Below are 16513 nucleotides of genomic sequence, written 5' to 3'. Positions count from 1 at the left end.
GTTGCCGCCGGCCCGAGAAACCGACGGACCACCCCGCGGCCCGCACCCCGGCACCCGCGGCCGGGCCTCACAGCGCGCGGGCCGGAAGTGGGCGGGGCCGCGGCGGCGCGGCGAGGCCGACCGCGGCTGCGGGGAGGGGGTTGTGAGTTCCTCCGGGCCGGGCCGCAGCCGCGCGCTTCCGGCGCGCTCCCCCGCGCCCTGCGTCCTGTGGTCTCGCCCGCCCCCGCTGCCATGTTGGATTGTGCGGCCGCCGCCGCCGTCGCCGCCGCGGGAGGAGGCTGGGAGGAGGAGTTGGGAGTTTAGCGCAGTCGCCGGAGCGCGAGGACATCCGGCCGGAGCCCAGCCCGGCGGGAGCGGGGAGCTTCCTTTCTCGGCGCGGCCCGGAGGCGGCCCGCGGTCGGCTCCTCCTGCCCGTGGCCTCCTGCTGCCCGCGCCGGCGGGGCTGCGGGATGCTGCGCGCCTGAGCCCGGCCCCCGCCCTGTCACCGAGGAGGGGACGCGCGCGCCCGCCCGCCGCGGGACTCGGCCCGGGCTCCCCACCCCGCCGGCGACACCATGAGCTCCGGCCAGCAGCAGCCGCCGCCGCAGCGGAGGGTCACCAACGTGGGGTCCATGCTGCTCACCCCGCAGGAGAACGAGTCCCTCTTCACCTTCCTGGGCAAGAAATGTGTGGTCAGTGGCCCATCCCGCGCCGCCGCCCCGGTGTTGTCTCGCGGGCCCGGGCGGGCGGGGGGGTGGGAGTGGGGAAGGAGGCGCGGGGTCCAGCCGCCGGCCAGGCCTCCCCCAGCCGGGCACCCGCCCCCCGATCTGCGACCTGGACGCGCTCCCGGGGTGCGGGCTGGGCCGGCCGGGGCGCCCGGACGCGCCTCCCGGAGCTGCGGGGAGCTGGGAAGTGTCACCTCCGCAGGGGCCGGGCCCGGGTCCTCTCGGCTCTTTCAAACTTTACTCTGAGGCCACCGGGGAATAGTCTTCTTGCAAGAATGGCTGCATCTGAGATCCTGGGACCCTGCGCTGGCCCTCGCTTCGCCACCACCACCCGTGATCGGGGGGGACACCTTGCTTCACAATGCTAGGGATTCCAGGGGTGGGGAGGTGCGGGGAGGAAGCCCAGATATGAATGAAAGCGAACAGAAGGTGGATTTTAATCCCTCTGTGGGATCTCAGGAGGGAATGAAGTCGGTTCTGAACGGAGGCAGGAAATGCTCCCGCTCCCCACTGCTGAGAACAGGGTTGATTTCTCCAGCAGTCTCGCTCAGGCCTGGTTCCTACTCTCCTCCCCACTGATTTTTTTTTTTTTTTTTTTTTTGCATTGCTGGGCGGAGGTGCTGCTCTCCCACAACCTTGCACCGGGGAAGCGCAATCTCTGGTAGTTCTTATGAGCCTTTTGGGCCCCAAAATGTTTCTTAGGTTGGTTCTGTGCGGCCTGTTCCATTCCCAGATGGCCGGTTGGGAGCGAGCAGTTCTGCTGTGGGAAGGGGAATGTGTGTTGTTGACGGAAGCATTCATTACATTGGCTGCTGGCACTTTTGGGGGTGGGGAGGTTCTGCTCTGTGGTGTAGGCCTTGTCAGGCTGCATCTCTCTGCGGTGGCTGGGGTGAGCTGTGGTCGAGTTCCTTGTAACGCAGTTGGGGTCTCTTTCCTCTTTGCTCCTTGGCACCTGCAGAGTATGTGCCACTAGAAACGGGGAAACCCCTACAGAAATTTTAACAGAGCAGCACCATTTTACGTCTTCGTAGTGTTAAATATGTCAAGCTAGCCTACACCTGCTTGCTTCAGAGATTAGGATTACACAATTTCTGGAACGTTACTGCATTGTTCATTTTGTAGGAGCCTACCCTTTGTATCCTGTACTGTCCAGTTGGAGATGGAATCGCTACATTCAGTTCAAATGTGTTTCATATCTCAGTTAGACCTTAAAGAAGCTAGTCTGAGTTTACTGATTAGACGAATGAAGTAAGAGGAGTGGCATAAAATCAGAATTTTGTGAAACAACTTTAAAGATAACCAAGTCCCTGCCCCCCTCAACTTTTTTTAACAAATGAAAAAACTGAGCCAGTGAGCCCTAAGTCACACAGCAATATAGGAATGTAATCAGAACTAGGAAACCAGGACGCCTGACGTTTCGTCCCTTGTGCTTTCCATTACTTCGTATTGTTATATGAGGGTTTTTTCTTGTTACTGAGTTTTTCTAAAAATGGTGTTACAGGAATAATCGCTTCTTTTTTCACCAAAAACTGATAAAATGTTCCTAAAGTAGTGCTAATTTTTGTCTATTTTCATTTAAGGAAAATCTTCTGCACTTTTGATTGTTACAGTATCTGAGATGAAAAAAATTAAAATTTTGCTGGCTTATTATATTTGGTATTTAATCTCTATCAGAAAACAAGTAGTTTCACTATGTTTTACATACCACACCTGAACTTTAGGCAAGAAGAATATTAAATTTAACCCAAATATTTTACTAATTGCCCTGTGCTTATCTGCAATGATTATTGGTCTCAAAAATGACAGATGTGGAAAAATATTGTGAAGAGAACGATAGTGCTACTTACTGGTTAACATAAATAAGTGGATTGCCAAATAGGTTGCTAGTATTCACTGCTTAATTTCTTTATGTTATCTATTATTAATCAGCGTTACCTTTTGCATGTGTCATTTAAAACCACATGGTTATAGTTACCTGCTCTTGTGGTAAAAAGTTTTGCAAAGATTAGCTTTAATATATGAATTCTCCCATTACTAGGGATTGAAGTAAAAATGATATTTTAATATTTTGGGGCAATTTTCTCTGCTGACCAGGCTTGTGCATGTGGGTGTGTATTTCAAAACAAAACTGAAATACATTGTCTCCAAAAAAATCCATCAGTAACATTTATAGGTCAGATTAAATTCGTTAGGGAAGAAATGTATAAAAGCTCTATTTAGGAATTGAAGAAATGCAACAAATAGTTATACCAACTATGAGGAGATGCCTTCTTTCACTCAACAAATATGTAATGAGTAACTAAATGTTGAGGTTGAAATCAGGTTTGATGCCTGCCATCGTGGAGCTTACTGTGTCTAACAAGGGAAACAAATGTGTAAACTGATGAGTAAGAAACAATACTTCAAAGTACATGTGAGACTGAGTGATGTGTAAGAGACTGTCACAGTGAAAAAATGTCTTGGCTTTGTGGTCAGCAAACCAGGGTTCAAACTCATCAGGTCACTTTGGACACATTTCTTAATTTCCTTGCCCTAGGATTGGTTTTCTTATCTCTAAAATAGGGATACTTGTTCATGGAGTGGTTGTGTAGAGCAGAAGCACTGCATGGAAATGTATGGATGCTATTAATTCTATAAAGATTTAGAGAACCAAAGGAGAGGCTGGTGGGAAAGAGAATGAATAAAAGTTTAGAAGGGGCAATACCTAAGTATTTAAGATAGGTATATACGTCCAGGTTGATGAGAGGTATGAAGCAACTTGGGAAGGGAAAAGGGAGGAGGAGGGTTTCTGCTTGGGTTCTCAAATTTAATATCATTGTGGAAGTTATTAGTAATGTTGGTGACTGTCACCTTTTCCCGCCATACTCACCTAGTTGGTTTGTTTCAAGATTCAGTGATATTTAAGGGGACATAACCAACTTTAATCTTATATTTTCTTTAATTCCTCAGCCTTTGTTTTAACTTTCTTATATTCTTTACTTACTTTTTGTTTCTTTGTTTACTCACCCTATATTCACTTCGTGAGATTAGGATTTATGCCCATGTGGTCTTCTGTAATTTTTATTAACCTCTCGCATACATCACTGAGTACTTACAAATTGAGTAATTATAATTGCCAGCTTGTTTATGCCGTAGGAGTTCATTCAACATTTCTCACTGCTTCATCAGATTGTTGAAACCTTCAGTTTTTAATGCAGGTAGTAACTAGATTTGTCTTCACTTGTCAGGAGAACAAAGCGGATTTGTTCTGCTGTCCAACAATTACTTTGTTTCTGTTCTTAATTCTTAAGTAAGGGACAGGAAACCAGAGGGATCATTCTTTTGATGACTGCCTAAAGTAAGGAGTATTGGTGGGAAGGCATGGCCAGTAACTGTTTCACCTTGGGTAATATTAGTGGAAGGAGAAAACAGGATAAAATTCACTGAATTTGGAATGTGCAAGGATGAAAAGGCAGTCTTGTACAGAGGAAAGATAGGAGTAAAGTCCCCAAATAATGGGGATAGGTTCTTGGAAATTGTTTAAGCAAAAAGACATAACAAAAGAAGAGGTTCTTGAATCGTAATTTCCTTCTAAATCAGCTGGGATTGTTATTTTCTCCCCTTAGAGTTTAACAAGGGACTTAGAATGAATGGCATGATTCAAGGACCTGTTGTATAAAAATACAAGGTGGACTAAAAGCTCAAGAGGTGATGTGATTTAGATGTATCAGCAGATCTGGGTTATAAATCCTGTTTCTTATTACTCTTAGCTCTGTAATATAGGCATATTTCTTAACAGCAATGAGCCTTAGTGTTTGGTTTGTGAAGTGGGTTTAGTCAAAGATTTTAGAGAATAATGCAGTAAAGTATGTAGCATACTTAGCGTACCTGATACAAAGTGTTCTGGGAGTTTTGAGAAACATGTGCAAGGCCATTGTCATTAATGATATTCACTACTCAGTTTAGCTGTCCTCTTACTGGCAGGAAGGTTTTAGTGTAAAATTTTGAACTTTATATTGTATTTATTTTGATTTATGTAAATTCTAACCATTTTAATAATGTAATAAAGTCAGTTATTAGGTCCCTCTGGGGACTTTCTGGACAACTTTAACCTTCCTGATTCCTGACTACGAGGAAAAAAGAGATACTGGCATAAGGTTAGGAATTCCCCAGTTTGAGTCCGTGCTCTGCCATCAATTGTAAATGTGGACAAAAATATCTACCTTCTAGACCCTCTCTTCACTAATCTAAAATGAGTGTTTGGACAAAATAATGTCAGTCTTACAGCTTGAACCTGCTATCATTCTGACTGTGTAGTTTCTCAGATCTCTGTAGCAGGTGGCCCTTCTGTAGCCCTTCTGTGAACACTGGCTTGTGTCTGTTTTGCACATTGGAGACACGGATAGTATATATCTAAATGAAAGTTAGGTAATCTGAAATCATCATTGCAAATTTCCATTTCTAACCTGTTTTGGGACATCATAATTTAATAGGGTTTTCAGCTTTAAAAAGACCAAAGGGGGCCTCCCCTGGTGGCGCAGTGTTGAGTGCTGGGCGGCTCTGCAGCCTCTGCAGCACCGAGGGTCCCACCAAAAACAAACAACCAAACAAACAAAAATAAAGGAAACAGAGTTAAAAGATGTTAGTAACAGAATAATCAATTCTCAACTAATTTTGATTTATTTTTATTATTCCTTGTACTTGCTGGGCTTTTTTTTTTTTTTGACTTAGTAGAAGTATGGTGCCTTTCAATGAAGATGAAGTTATTTGAAGAATTTCTCTTATGTTAACCAGTTCCACCTAGAACCCTATTTCTTACATGAAATTGTATGAATGATACCATAATTGAATGTTGCATTTATTGCTTATTTTCTAAGGTTAAAGTGTTTTCCTTAAGTTTTTAGTTTAAGTGTTAGTCAGTATTTACAGTGAGCTGACTTAGTCATTTTAGAGACTGATTCAAACTTGAGAGTTAATATGATCAGATAGAGTTGAGTTGCATTACAAATTATTTTATTCAGGAGTCAGAACTTTGATCCAATAAACAAGAATTTAGCAATATTAATTAAGTTCACTTTAATTATAAAGATTCTGGAAGCAAAACAAGTTCAGACCTTCTTGACCACAGTAACATACATACATACATACATTATATATGTGTATATATATATATTGAACTATAAATAAATGTCTTAATTGGTGTGACTAGTTTAGTGTTTAAAATATTAAGTATTGTTTAGTAATTAGAAGATGTTTGCATGCCTAATATTATTCATAAATATAACAAAAATATATCCTGTTTTCATTTACTGTATCTATACAGTATTCTTAGAAGTAGTACAAGACTGTATCACTATCATATCAATATGGGAGAGTGAAATTCACTAGAAAATGTCATTTTCACTTTGGTCTTAATGTGTTGCTGAGAAATTGTACTTTTTATCAAATATATCAAAATAATGTTTTAAGAAGCAAATCTGGAAAACAACTCTTCAGAAAACAGAATCCAATGAAAAATTTGTAGTTACTTCATATTTCAGTTACTCTGACTATAGTTCCCCAATATCCTTAATCTCTTGGTTCCTCTGTCATAGAGGTTTTTTAAAACTTATTTTTAACTTGACCTGAAGATTTCTGTAGGAATCCGTTTCATTAAAAGGAGTGTTTGTGAAAGACCAGATAAATGGAAACAAAAACAAAATATGAAAGACATCCAGGAACATAAAATGCTGTAAAAATGGTATGAGAAAGTTGAAAATTCCCTAGACTAAATACACAGTAACTTTAGGATAAGGAAATGTTTTTCAAGTTTTGCTTTAAAGTTCAACTTTATTTATTGGATTTGGAGAAGTTAAAACTAACATTTTACAGTTTTAAAAAATAGAGGTGAAGCTTTTTTTTTTTTTTTTATTCATAGCTTTGGTTCCAAAATTAAAAAAAAAAAAAAGAATGCTTCCTTTCAGTCTGGTAACTAATTTTTGCTGCTAGAAATTATCAGGGGATACCTAAATACATGTTAAGCATTTTTCATAATGGTAAAGGAACTGAATGATCTGTCTGCAGTGCATAAAGCTAGTTAGAAACCCAAATAATTTCCTCTGTTTTTATTAATGCAAGATCATCATGATCAAGTATTGAAGACTTCCTGAGAATACGACAACCTCCCAATATCATGGACATAAGCAATGTTGAGGAAGATTGCCAAGATCTCAATAAGACAAAAATCACATACAGAAAAAAATATATCTTACAAGTCAATATATATTTATATATAAAGATTTTAATAATAGATCTTCTGTGTACTGGATTTGATATATAATTGTTTGGACCTTAAGTATGTCAGTATCAAGGAAGCATCTCAGTTCAGGTATGGGGAAATGTGTGAGCAAAAGTTTGGAGTAGAAAATTTGCATGGAGTGCTTGTCTAGAACTGAGAAAGATGTTTGCTTGTGACAGTTAACAAAAAGTCTGAAGATTTTAGTAGACTTTGAACTTGAGACTTTGGGGTTAAACTTTAGTGTGAAAATAGTAAGAAATCACATAGATTTTTGATTCAAAAGGTGTCAAGATAGAAAGGATCCCAGATGAGAGGAACTGGAAATTATTTTTATAATATTTTTACAGTGTTTATTAAAACACTTTCTTATTCATCATCTCAGTAGACCTGGCCCAAGTAACCTGAGTTGTAGCAGCATCTGGAACAAAAAGAAGGTTTTGAGGAATACTAAATCTTTGGTCTTTTTTTCATGACAGATACTACCTGTCACAGCATCTATTCTTCCTAAGTCTAGGTTTGATTTCTGAATACTCAACATATCCTTGCAGGCAGCCATTACAAGTCAGTCCAAGTTCACAGTAGATAAAATCTAGTTGCCCTTCCAAGACTATAGAAACATTTGAAGAAAAGTTTGGCAAAATGGTAGTTGACTGAATTCCAGATAACAACAGAACTTCTTAGTGGAAATGACAAGATAACAGGCATTAAAGGACTAGAACTCTTGAAATCCTTTGTACAGAATTGATTATTGAACTTTTAGAAGTGAAATAAATCTATGAAGTGTCACACAGGTCGAGATTACAGAGATAGGTTGTCTGGCTCATATATGACTTGACCAGCAATTGAAAAGGATGAATTTCAGTGAGGAGTTGAAGGGAGGGAGATAGGTGTTCGCTTTAATTTACAAAAAAAAAAGAGAGAGAGAAAAAAATACTATACATATTTTTCTGCAATTTTTCCCTTGTCTTTCATATGGTTCCATATCTATTTTACTCCGTATTTTTTATATATTGTATCATTTTTTATTACAACATTCTGCAGTTTATGAGTTTCTTGTAGCATTAATTTCTGTTGATAAGTGTATTTATTTCCTAGGGCTGCTGTAACAACTGCAAAGTGGGTGGCTTAAAGACATTATTCTCTCACACTTATGGAGACTAGAAGTCTGAAATCAAGGTGTTGGCCGGGTTGATTCTGTAGGAACTGAGGGAGTCTATCTCATGTCTTGTTGCTAGCTTTGTTTAAAATTTATGAAACTCTTTGGTTTATATCACCACTTCAGTCATTTTCTACCTGTGCAATCACATGGTGTTTACTACTTGTCTATGTCTTTTTTCCTTTATAAGGACACCTGTGATTGCATTAGCGTCAATGTAATGATCTAATATTAACTTGGTTATATCTACAGAGACCCTCTTTCCAAAAAAGGTCACATTCAAAGATACAGGGGTTAGGACTTCAGCATAATCTCTGAAGAACATAACTTGTAAAAGTGGATATTTTCCCTTTCCAAGTTTTTGCCTTTAAAAACATTGCTATAGTGAACATTCAAGTACATGTTTCCATTTGTCATTTTTAATTATTTCTTTATTTTTAAGATATTTATTTGCATTGAAGAACTGGGGTGTAAAACAGAGGGAGGGGTGGCGGGGGGGGGGTGTGTGAAAGAAGTTACCAGAGACAGAATGGAGAGCAGAACCGGTGGATTTTACTGAAATCCACTGCCAAGGAGAGCAATGGGCGAGACAGGAGAAGTCTGCTGCACCATATGTGGGTCAGCTCCCTGGCCAGGATCGAACTCAGGCCATAGCAGTTACAGCGCTGAGACTTAACCCATAGGCCACCAGGGAGACCGGACTTTTTTTTTCTCATTCTTTGGGATTTTTTACATAAACATTCATGTCATCCAAAAACAAAGAGAGTTTCAGTCTTCCTTTTAGGCCTATATGTCTACCTTTTGTTTCCTGTTCTTATGTTGTGTTAGCTAGGGCTTCCAATTGAATAGAGGTGAGAGAGGGCATCCTTGCTTTGTTTCTAATTAGGAGAGAAAGCATCTAGTTTTTCACTGTTAAGTATAAAGTTAGCCCTAGGTTTTATAGATATTCTTCATCAGACTGAGGAAGTTCCTCTCTATTCTTTGTTTTTTTGAGTTTTTACATTGAATGACTGTTGGATTTTGTCACGTGCTTTTTTTTTTATATGATAATAAAGTTTTCCTTCTACATGATGGATTATTTTAGTTGATTTTTGAATGTTGAACCAACCTCGAGTACCTGGGACAATTCCCATTTGATCATAGAAGTATAATGTTTTATATATTGTTAGGTTCAGTTTGCTGAGAATTTTTGCCTTTCTGTCTAAGAAATATTGATCCATAGTTTTCCTTTCTCGTTATGTCTTTATCTAGTTTTAGTGTTGGGTAATTCTGACCTTACGGAGTAGTTAAGGGGTATTTCATTTCCTCTGCTTCTATTTCTTAAACGAGTTGTAGACAATTTATATCATCTTTCTTAAATGTTTAGTGAAAAACATCAGTGAAACCATCTGGACCTATTTTCGGTTTTGGAAGGTTATTATTGATTGAGTTTCTTTTTTTTTTTTTTTTTCCATAGAAGAACTGGGGTGTAGGCCAGATGGTTGTGTGTGGCGGCCAGGGCGGTGAGAGGATGATTGAGTTTCTTTAGTAGATAGAGTTCTCGTCTAATTATCTAGTTTTCCTTGTGGTAAATTGTATCTTTCAGGGAGTTGGTGCACTGCATCTAACCTGTCATATTTATGAATGGACATACAGTTAATTTTCCTTTGCCATCCTTTTTTGTCTGCAGTAATGATGACCTGGTGTTACTAACTTGTGTCTTCCTTCTTTTTTTCTTTGTTAGTCTGGCTAAAAATTTATCAATTTTATTGATCTTTTCATTCTAATATTGATTTCCTGTTTTCAGTTGCGTTGATTTCTGTTTTTTCTTTTACTTTGATTTTCTTCTTTTTTTCCTAGTTTTCTAAAGTATATCTTAGTACTACTCGGTACTACTATTTTCTTTTTCACAAATGCGTTCGGTGCTATAAAGTTCCACCTAAGCACTGCTTTTACTACATTGGACCAATTTTCATTTAGATGAAATGTGTTTAAATTTCTCTTGAGACTCCTTTGACCCATGTATTACTTAGAAGTACTTTTATTCTCAAAATATCTTGAAATTTTCAGTTTTTATTGATTTTTACATTGTTATCTGAGAGCATAGTTTGTATGATTTCTGGTCTTTCAAATATATTGTGTTTTATGGCCAAGAGTGTAGTCTGTCAGTGATATTCCATGTGAGCTGGAAAAGGATGTATATACTGCTGTAGTTGGATGAAGTATACTGTCAGTGTGGACTTAGAGCCTCTTGATTGATGTGTGATGTTGAGTTCATCTCTTTTTTTTTTTTTTTAATTTTCTAGAGGCATGTCTTATTTATTTATTTATTTATTTATTATTTGTTTGTTTGTTTGGTTTATACAAGCACTGGGTACAGTCAGAAGCGCGGGAGGGCGAGAGAATTCACCAGAGCCAGAGCGGGGAGCAGAGCAGGCAGAAGGACCGAAGTACACTGCTGAGGGGAGCAGCGGGCGGCAGGAGAGGTCTGCACACCATGTGGGACCCTCCTCCGGTGGCCGGGGAGCAGCCGGGGATCGAACCAGCGCCGCAGAGGCCACGGGCAGCTTCGCAACCCAGCGCTCAACCGCTGTGCCACCGGGGAGGCCCGAGTTCATCTCTTTTCTTACTGATTTTCTGCCTGCTAATATGTCAGTTACTGATAGGGGTTGTTTAAGTCTCCATCTAAATTAGCGAATTCATCTATTTCTCCGTGCGATTCTATCAGCTTCTGCTTCATGTATTTTGATGCTCTGTTGTTAAAATGCCTACACATTAGGGATTGCTGTCTTCTTGGAGAATTAATCTCATTATCATTATGTAATGCCCTTTTGATCCCTCATAACTTTCCTAGCTATGAAGCATGCTTTGCTTGCAGCATGCTAGCTTTCTTTCAATTAATGTTAGCACAGTATTTTTTATTCTTTTTATTTTTTATTCTCTTATTAATTTATCTTTATAGTTTAAAAGGGGTTTTTTGTAGATAACATATGGTTGGGGATTTTTTTTTTCAATTTACTGTCTTTAATTGTTATATTCAGAACATTTAAAGGAGCTATTGATATGATTGGTTTCATACTGGTATATTTGTAAACTATTTTCTCATGTGTTTGCTACTTTTTTTCTCACCTTGCACTCTTTTGAGTATTTTGTATGATTCCATTTCTCTCCTCTCTTTAACATACAATTATATTTCTTTGAAAAATTTCTTCGTGGTTGCCCTACGGTGTGCAGTGTACATTTTACAATCAAAGTTCAATTTCAAGTATCACTACATTGCTTCATGGTAATAAAGGTACCTTATAACACAGTATTCCCAGTTTATCCACATCCCTTATAACATAGCTGCTGTTCATTTCTCTTAGCTGTAAGCTATAGTCAGGTGTTTCTGCAGCTGTTGAGATGATCATACGATTTTTTTTCTATTCTTTTAGCATAGTGAAGTGCTTTGATTTTAGATGTTAAACATTGCGTATATACTGTGTTAAAGCTAGCATGTGGTTGTGATGATTCTTTTATGGATTGCTGTATTTGACTTTTTCGATATTTGGATTTTAATCCATGTTCATAAAAGATAGTGATCTTTTGTTGTATTTTTGCTATCAGGATTTTTTTGTTAATAGGGTCATGCTGGCTTTATAGGACCTTTAAATAGCTATTAAAACTATTTATCTTCCTTTCCTGTGACCAAAACTTAACTTCAGAGATTCTTACAAACTTAATTAATTGTCAGTTAAATTTTTTATGGTAGAAAAGCAGTTAAAATTCTGCCTCTCCTGTTTAGAAGCTAATGGAACACTTAAATATTTTCTGGACTGAGAAATTGAATTTATAACCCACATCCATCACTTGCTACTTCTATCACAATGGGCAGTTCCTAAATCTGTCCAGTTTTGCTTTCTTCTTATATGAAGTTGGTGTCTTTTGGGGTTGATACAAATGAGAAGATGCAAGTAAAGTTTTTAACGTTGTGCAATTAGAGAAAGTATGAATCGGGTGTAAATTCTGTGCAATATTACATGTTTTCGAATTATTGTCATTGCATGTCTTGCCAGTTTTCAAATTCTTTTCTTCTCTTTAAAGGCCAATACCTTGAGTTTAAAGTCATGCTTTATGTTTTCTTAACACCACAGTGATGGGAGGGAGTACTTAATATTTATTGAGCAATTAACAAGTACATTACATTTATATACAGTGTATGTACCATAATGATATGCAAAAGATGGAGCACCATCTATTTTTAAGACAGATTCGAAAACCACAAAATTATTTGTTTAGTTAACTGAATGTGCTAAAAATTATGTTCTTATTTCTGTGCCTGTCTTATTTACTGGCCTTGATGTGCTTTTAAAATAGTGGGAAAAGTACATTCTCTTTAAATGTACTTTGGTGTGCTATTTTTGTCCTTAAACTCTTGCTCCCCCTTTCTGAGGGTGGCGGTTGTAGTGGAAGCAAATTCCTGTGGTTTGTGGCATTTAAAATATTGGGAATGGGGATGCATTACCTGAGGATTTTTACCAGGTCATATAGATGTTTATGGTTAATTAAAAATGCCAAGAAAAGAACCATCATTGTTTTGAAATTTATTTTAATACCACAGGTTAGCAATCTGCCCATCTAAAAGGTATTTTAAATTTGATAATGTAATGGTATGATTTTAAGAAAGATACCTCTTTCACTTTAGTTCAGCCAATAAGTGAGTTCAGAGTGCAATAAAATATTGGCCTGGGCTAAGAGCACATAGTTGAAGGATACATGAGCCTTGTCTTTAGAGGATGGACGGTGTATCAGTGAGCAGCCCCCTCACAGGAACGAATAACAAGTCAGTCAGTGATAACTGCTTCTTTGGCTGTATAAATGAAATGTTAAAGGAATACGGAGGAAAGAAGTGTATGCTTGAGGAAATACAGAAAAGTCTTGATCAAGAGCATGATATTTCAAACTCTAGGTATGTAAAATTTGAAAAGTTTCAGACATAATATTGTAATACAACAAACAAACACTATGTAAGTTAAGATGAGAAGTATGGTATTTTAAGGTACCTGCAGATTATTTGGCTCCTGTCTCTCAGATATATTGGATTAATTGGAGATGAAGAATAAAATTGTTAATTGCTTCAGGTTAAGAAAGAAATTGAATCCTTGCAAAAGAGTTTAAACTGATTCTTGTCAAATTGGAACCTATTACAATTTTAAACATGAATCTATATGTTAAAAGAAAATTGGCACATAGAATTTATGAAGGGGAATAAAATAGAGGCATTATATTCCTCTTAGACTTTTATAATGCTTCAGGCCAAAGGTAGGTATAAACTTCAGATCTCATATAGTTCTGTATAATAGCATATACATATGGTGTCCTTTCTCATTGATTTCCATTAAGCTATTAAAGAGCTATGAGAATATACAGAATATAAACATTTACTTTGCAAGTGTATTGTTAAGTTTTTTTTGGACAAATAACAGAAACTAGAGTGACTGGGCTTTAGCAAAAAGAAATTTATTGACTACCAGAGAATCCCATGGAATTTGAAACAGAATTGAACAATAAAACTTAAGGACCTGTTGGAGCTTGGGAAACTGAGAACCATAGGAGTGGGTGGTACTTCTTAACCCTGGACATCTTCTTCCTCAACCATGCAGGCTTGTGACTGGGTTTGGAATTCTAATTTCCTGGGAGAGAATCTTAACTGACTTGAGTCAGCACAGATGTTTGTCTCTGGAGAAGAGGCAGTAGGTCTTTAACATTAGAAGTATTGCGGAAGGAGATGAGAGCTTGGGAGGCAGTGCCCACTAGTTGGAACAGAGAAAATACTAGTCCTCCTATCCCTAGTTTCTTTAAGTTAGTAGTACAGCTTTAAGATGATCCGATTGGAAATACAACAATTGATAAATCTGATATCAGTAATTACCATTCAGTGAGTGCAACAATGCTGTGCAATTTTCTGAGCATTTTTTTGTTCATTATGTTATTTAATTCTGATAATCTTGCTGATGAAGGAACTGTTCAGACCATTTTGCAGCATTAACTAATTTTATCTTCATAACCCAAGATGAAGTTAGTAATATTATATCCCCATTTTACAGATAAGGAAATGGATAGAAAAGTTAAGTAATCTCCTAAAAATCATACGGCTTATAACTGGTGGAATCTATCCCAGAATGTGTTTTCAATTCTCTTACTATTCCCTGGGACATTTCCTAATTCTCTGCCTTCACCTTGACCCTATTTAGAAAAAACAGGGTTCTCTTCTCAGCCTTCCCAGAACAACTTTATTTCTACTTTCATTTGGTACTTGTAGCATAATTTGTTAAAGCTTTTTTTTATTACACATCTCTCTCTTACTAGGTCATTAACTCCTTGGAGATAGGGAGCATTCCTTAACTATCTTTCTCAACACATTAAGAAATATTTTTTGATTGAACTTAATGCCTTTCAAATTTAGTCTCTAAGTTAACTAGACATCTTATGAATAAATATGATTTTGTTAATTCTTTTTATTATGACTTTTCCTTAGTGAATGATCCTAATTCTGTCCTACTCTTGACCTTATAAACTTTAAGTCTTATTCTGGAAAGTAATTGGAAAGTAATTGTATAAAATCTCTTCCCTAGGACTTCAGAGCAGTAGAGTCTAACAGAACTTTTTTTTTTTTAATTTTTTAAAAGATTTATTTATTTATTTATTTATTTATTTATTTATTTATTTATTTATTTATTTATTTATACAAGCACTGGGTACAGTCAGAAGTGCGGGAGGGTGAGAGAATTCACCAGAGCCAGAGCAGGGAGCAGAGCAGGCAGAAGGACCGAAGTACACTGCTGAGAGGAGCAGCGGGCCGCAGGAGAGGTCTGCGCGCCATGCAGGACCCTCCTCCAGTGGCCCGGGAGAAGCCGGGGAGCATCCGGGGATTGAACCGGCGCTGCAGAGGCTGCGAGCAGCTTCGCAACCCAGCACTCAACCGCTGCGCCACCGGGGAGGCCCTAACAGAACTTTTTATGTAGGTGGACATATCCTGTGTCTGTGCAGACTAGTACAATATGTATTGTAATCACGTGTAGCTATTGAGCATATGAAATGTGGCTAATATGGACTGAGGATCCAGATTTTCAACTTAAGATTTAAGTAGCTACTGTGTATGACTAATGACTGCCTTAGACAGTACAGCATCAGAGGGCAGAAGGAAGAGGACTTTGAACCTAATAGCACCCTCCCACCTGACTAGCCACCCAAATATGGGGCACGCCTGGAAAGGAGAATAACTTTGTGAAAGGTCTCTTTGACGCAAATAGTTTTATTTATTTGTTCTCAAATAATTTGCACTTATAAAAAATATAAAACATTCAAATTATTAAATGTATATATGCACTCGACTCTACAAGTTCCTCTTTCCATAAAAAAAGAAAATCTTCAGATTGTTTTTGCTTTTAATAATACATGGAGGGATTTTACAGAGTATGGTATATAAAATCCTCACGTTCCTTCAAACTTCATGCTCGTGATTTATTGATGATAAAGTTTCCTCACTTCATGGAGTTTGCAGTTTTCATTTAATTTCACTAATGATAACCAGAATTAGAAATACTGATTCAGACATTTTGTATAAAAGTTGCCTGTAGAACCAACTAAATTGAGCTTTCTGAGGAAGTGTATAAAGCCTAGGTATTGAATAATTTATTTCTCAAATTATTGACTAGCTTATGGATATTTTCATATGGGCTCTTGCCGTTTTTTGTTTTGTTTTTTTTTTGCTTGTTTGTTTTTTTGCTCCATATCTAGTTCTTACATAAAATATATGGGAGAGTCTCAAATGTTGTACTGAAAAACTTCACTTAGGTTGTACCTTGAATTTCAACTTTTTATAGTCTCAGATTATCTATCTGCATATCTTCTCCCACCTTGACTGTACATAAGAAAGTCAGGCAAAGTAAATGTGCTTTTGTCTATAATAATAATATGCTCATCTCTGACTGTATTTAAAAACTTGGAAAATTATGAGTTGCTGCATATAGAATAATAGATGTGGAAGACAAATTAGATTGAATTTTAAGCTTGCTTGATCATGTTTAAGAGTTCAAAAGACTCAGAAAGTTTGTAAAAGAGACTACAGACTTTGGCCTTCATTCCCGACATAAGATATTTCCCTGTGGTAGTCAGAGTTTGCTATTTTATTACTTAATGCTCTTAGATACTACAGTGTTATTTTTAGCAATTTCATTTTTAAATTTTAAAGGGAAGTCTTCTGAAAGCTACTGGAAATTCTTCCTGGGCTACAGTCTGAATCAAAGATAATCTTTTTTCTCCCAGACTTATACCATATTGTGAATTGAATGAATTTTTTTTCCCCTTTCTCTTAGGTGTACTTTTCAAATCAATACTTAACTTTTTGAAAAGTTACTATATCACATCATTTAAAAT

The 16513-nt window shown here is 38.0% G+C and overlaps 1 protein-coding gene across 1 annotated transcript in view; it reads left to right on the top strand.

Moving 5' to 3' along the window:
• The first annotated feature begins 380 nt into the window (after positions 1–380).
• The window catches only part of WASL (WASP like actin nucleation promoting factor), a 54267-nt gene continuing 38134 nt past the window's right edge, over positions 381–16513 (top strand). The window contains exon 1 of the mRNA XM_084229198.1: positions 381–671. Within this exon, the coding sequence (XP_084085324.1) occupies positions 555–671 (117 nt within the window). The 5' untranslated portion in view covers positions 381–554. The remainder of the gene's footprint in view (positions 672–16513) is intronic.

This window comes from Talpa europaea (assembly GCF_964194135.1).
Source record: "Talpa europaea genome assembly, chromosome: 3".
Taxonomy (NCBI): Eukaryota; Metazoa; Chordata; class Mammalia; order Eulipotyphla; family Talpidae; genus Talpa; species Talpa europaea.
The sequence above is the reverse complement of the archived record's forward strand: the minus strand, read 5'-3'. Positions and strand labels throughout refer to the sequence as shown.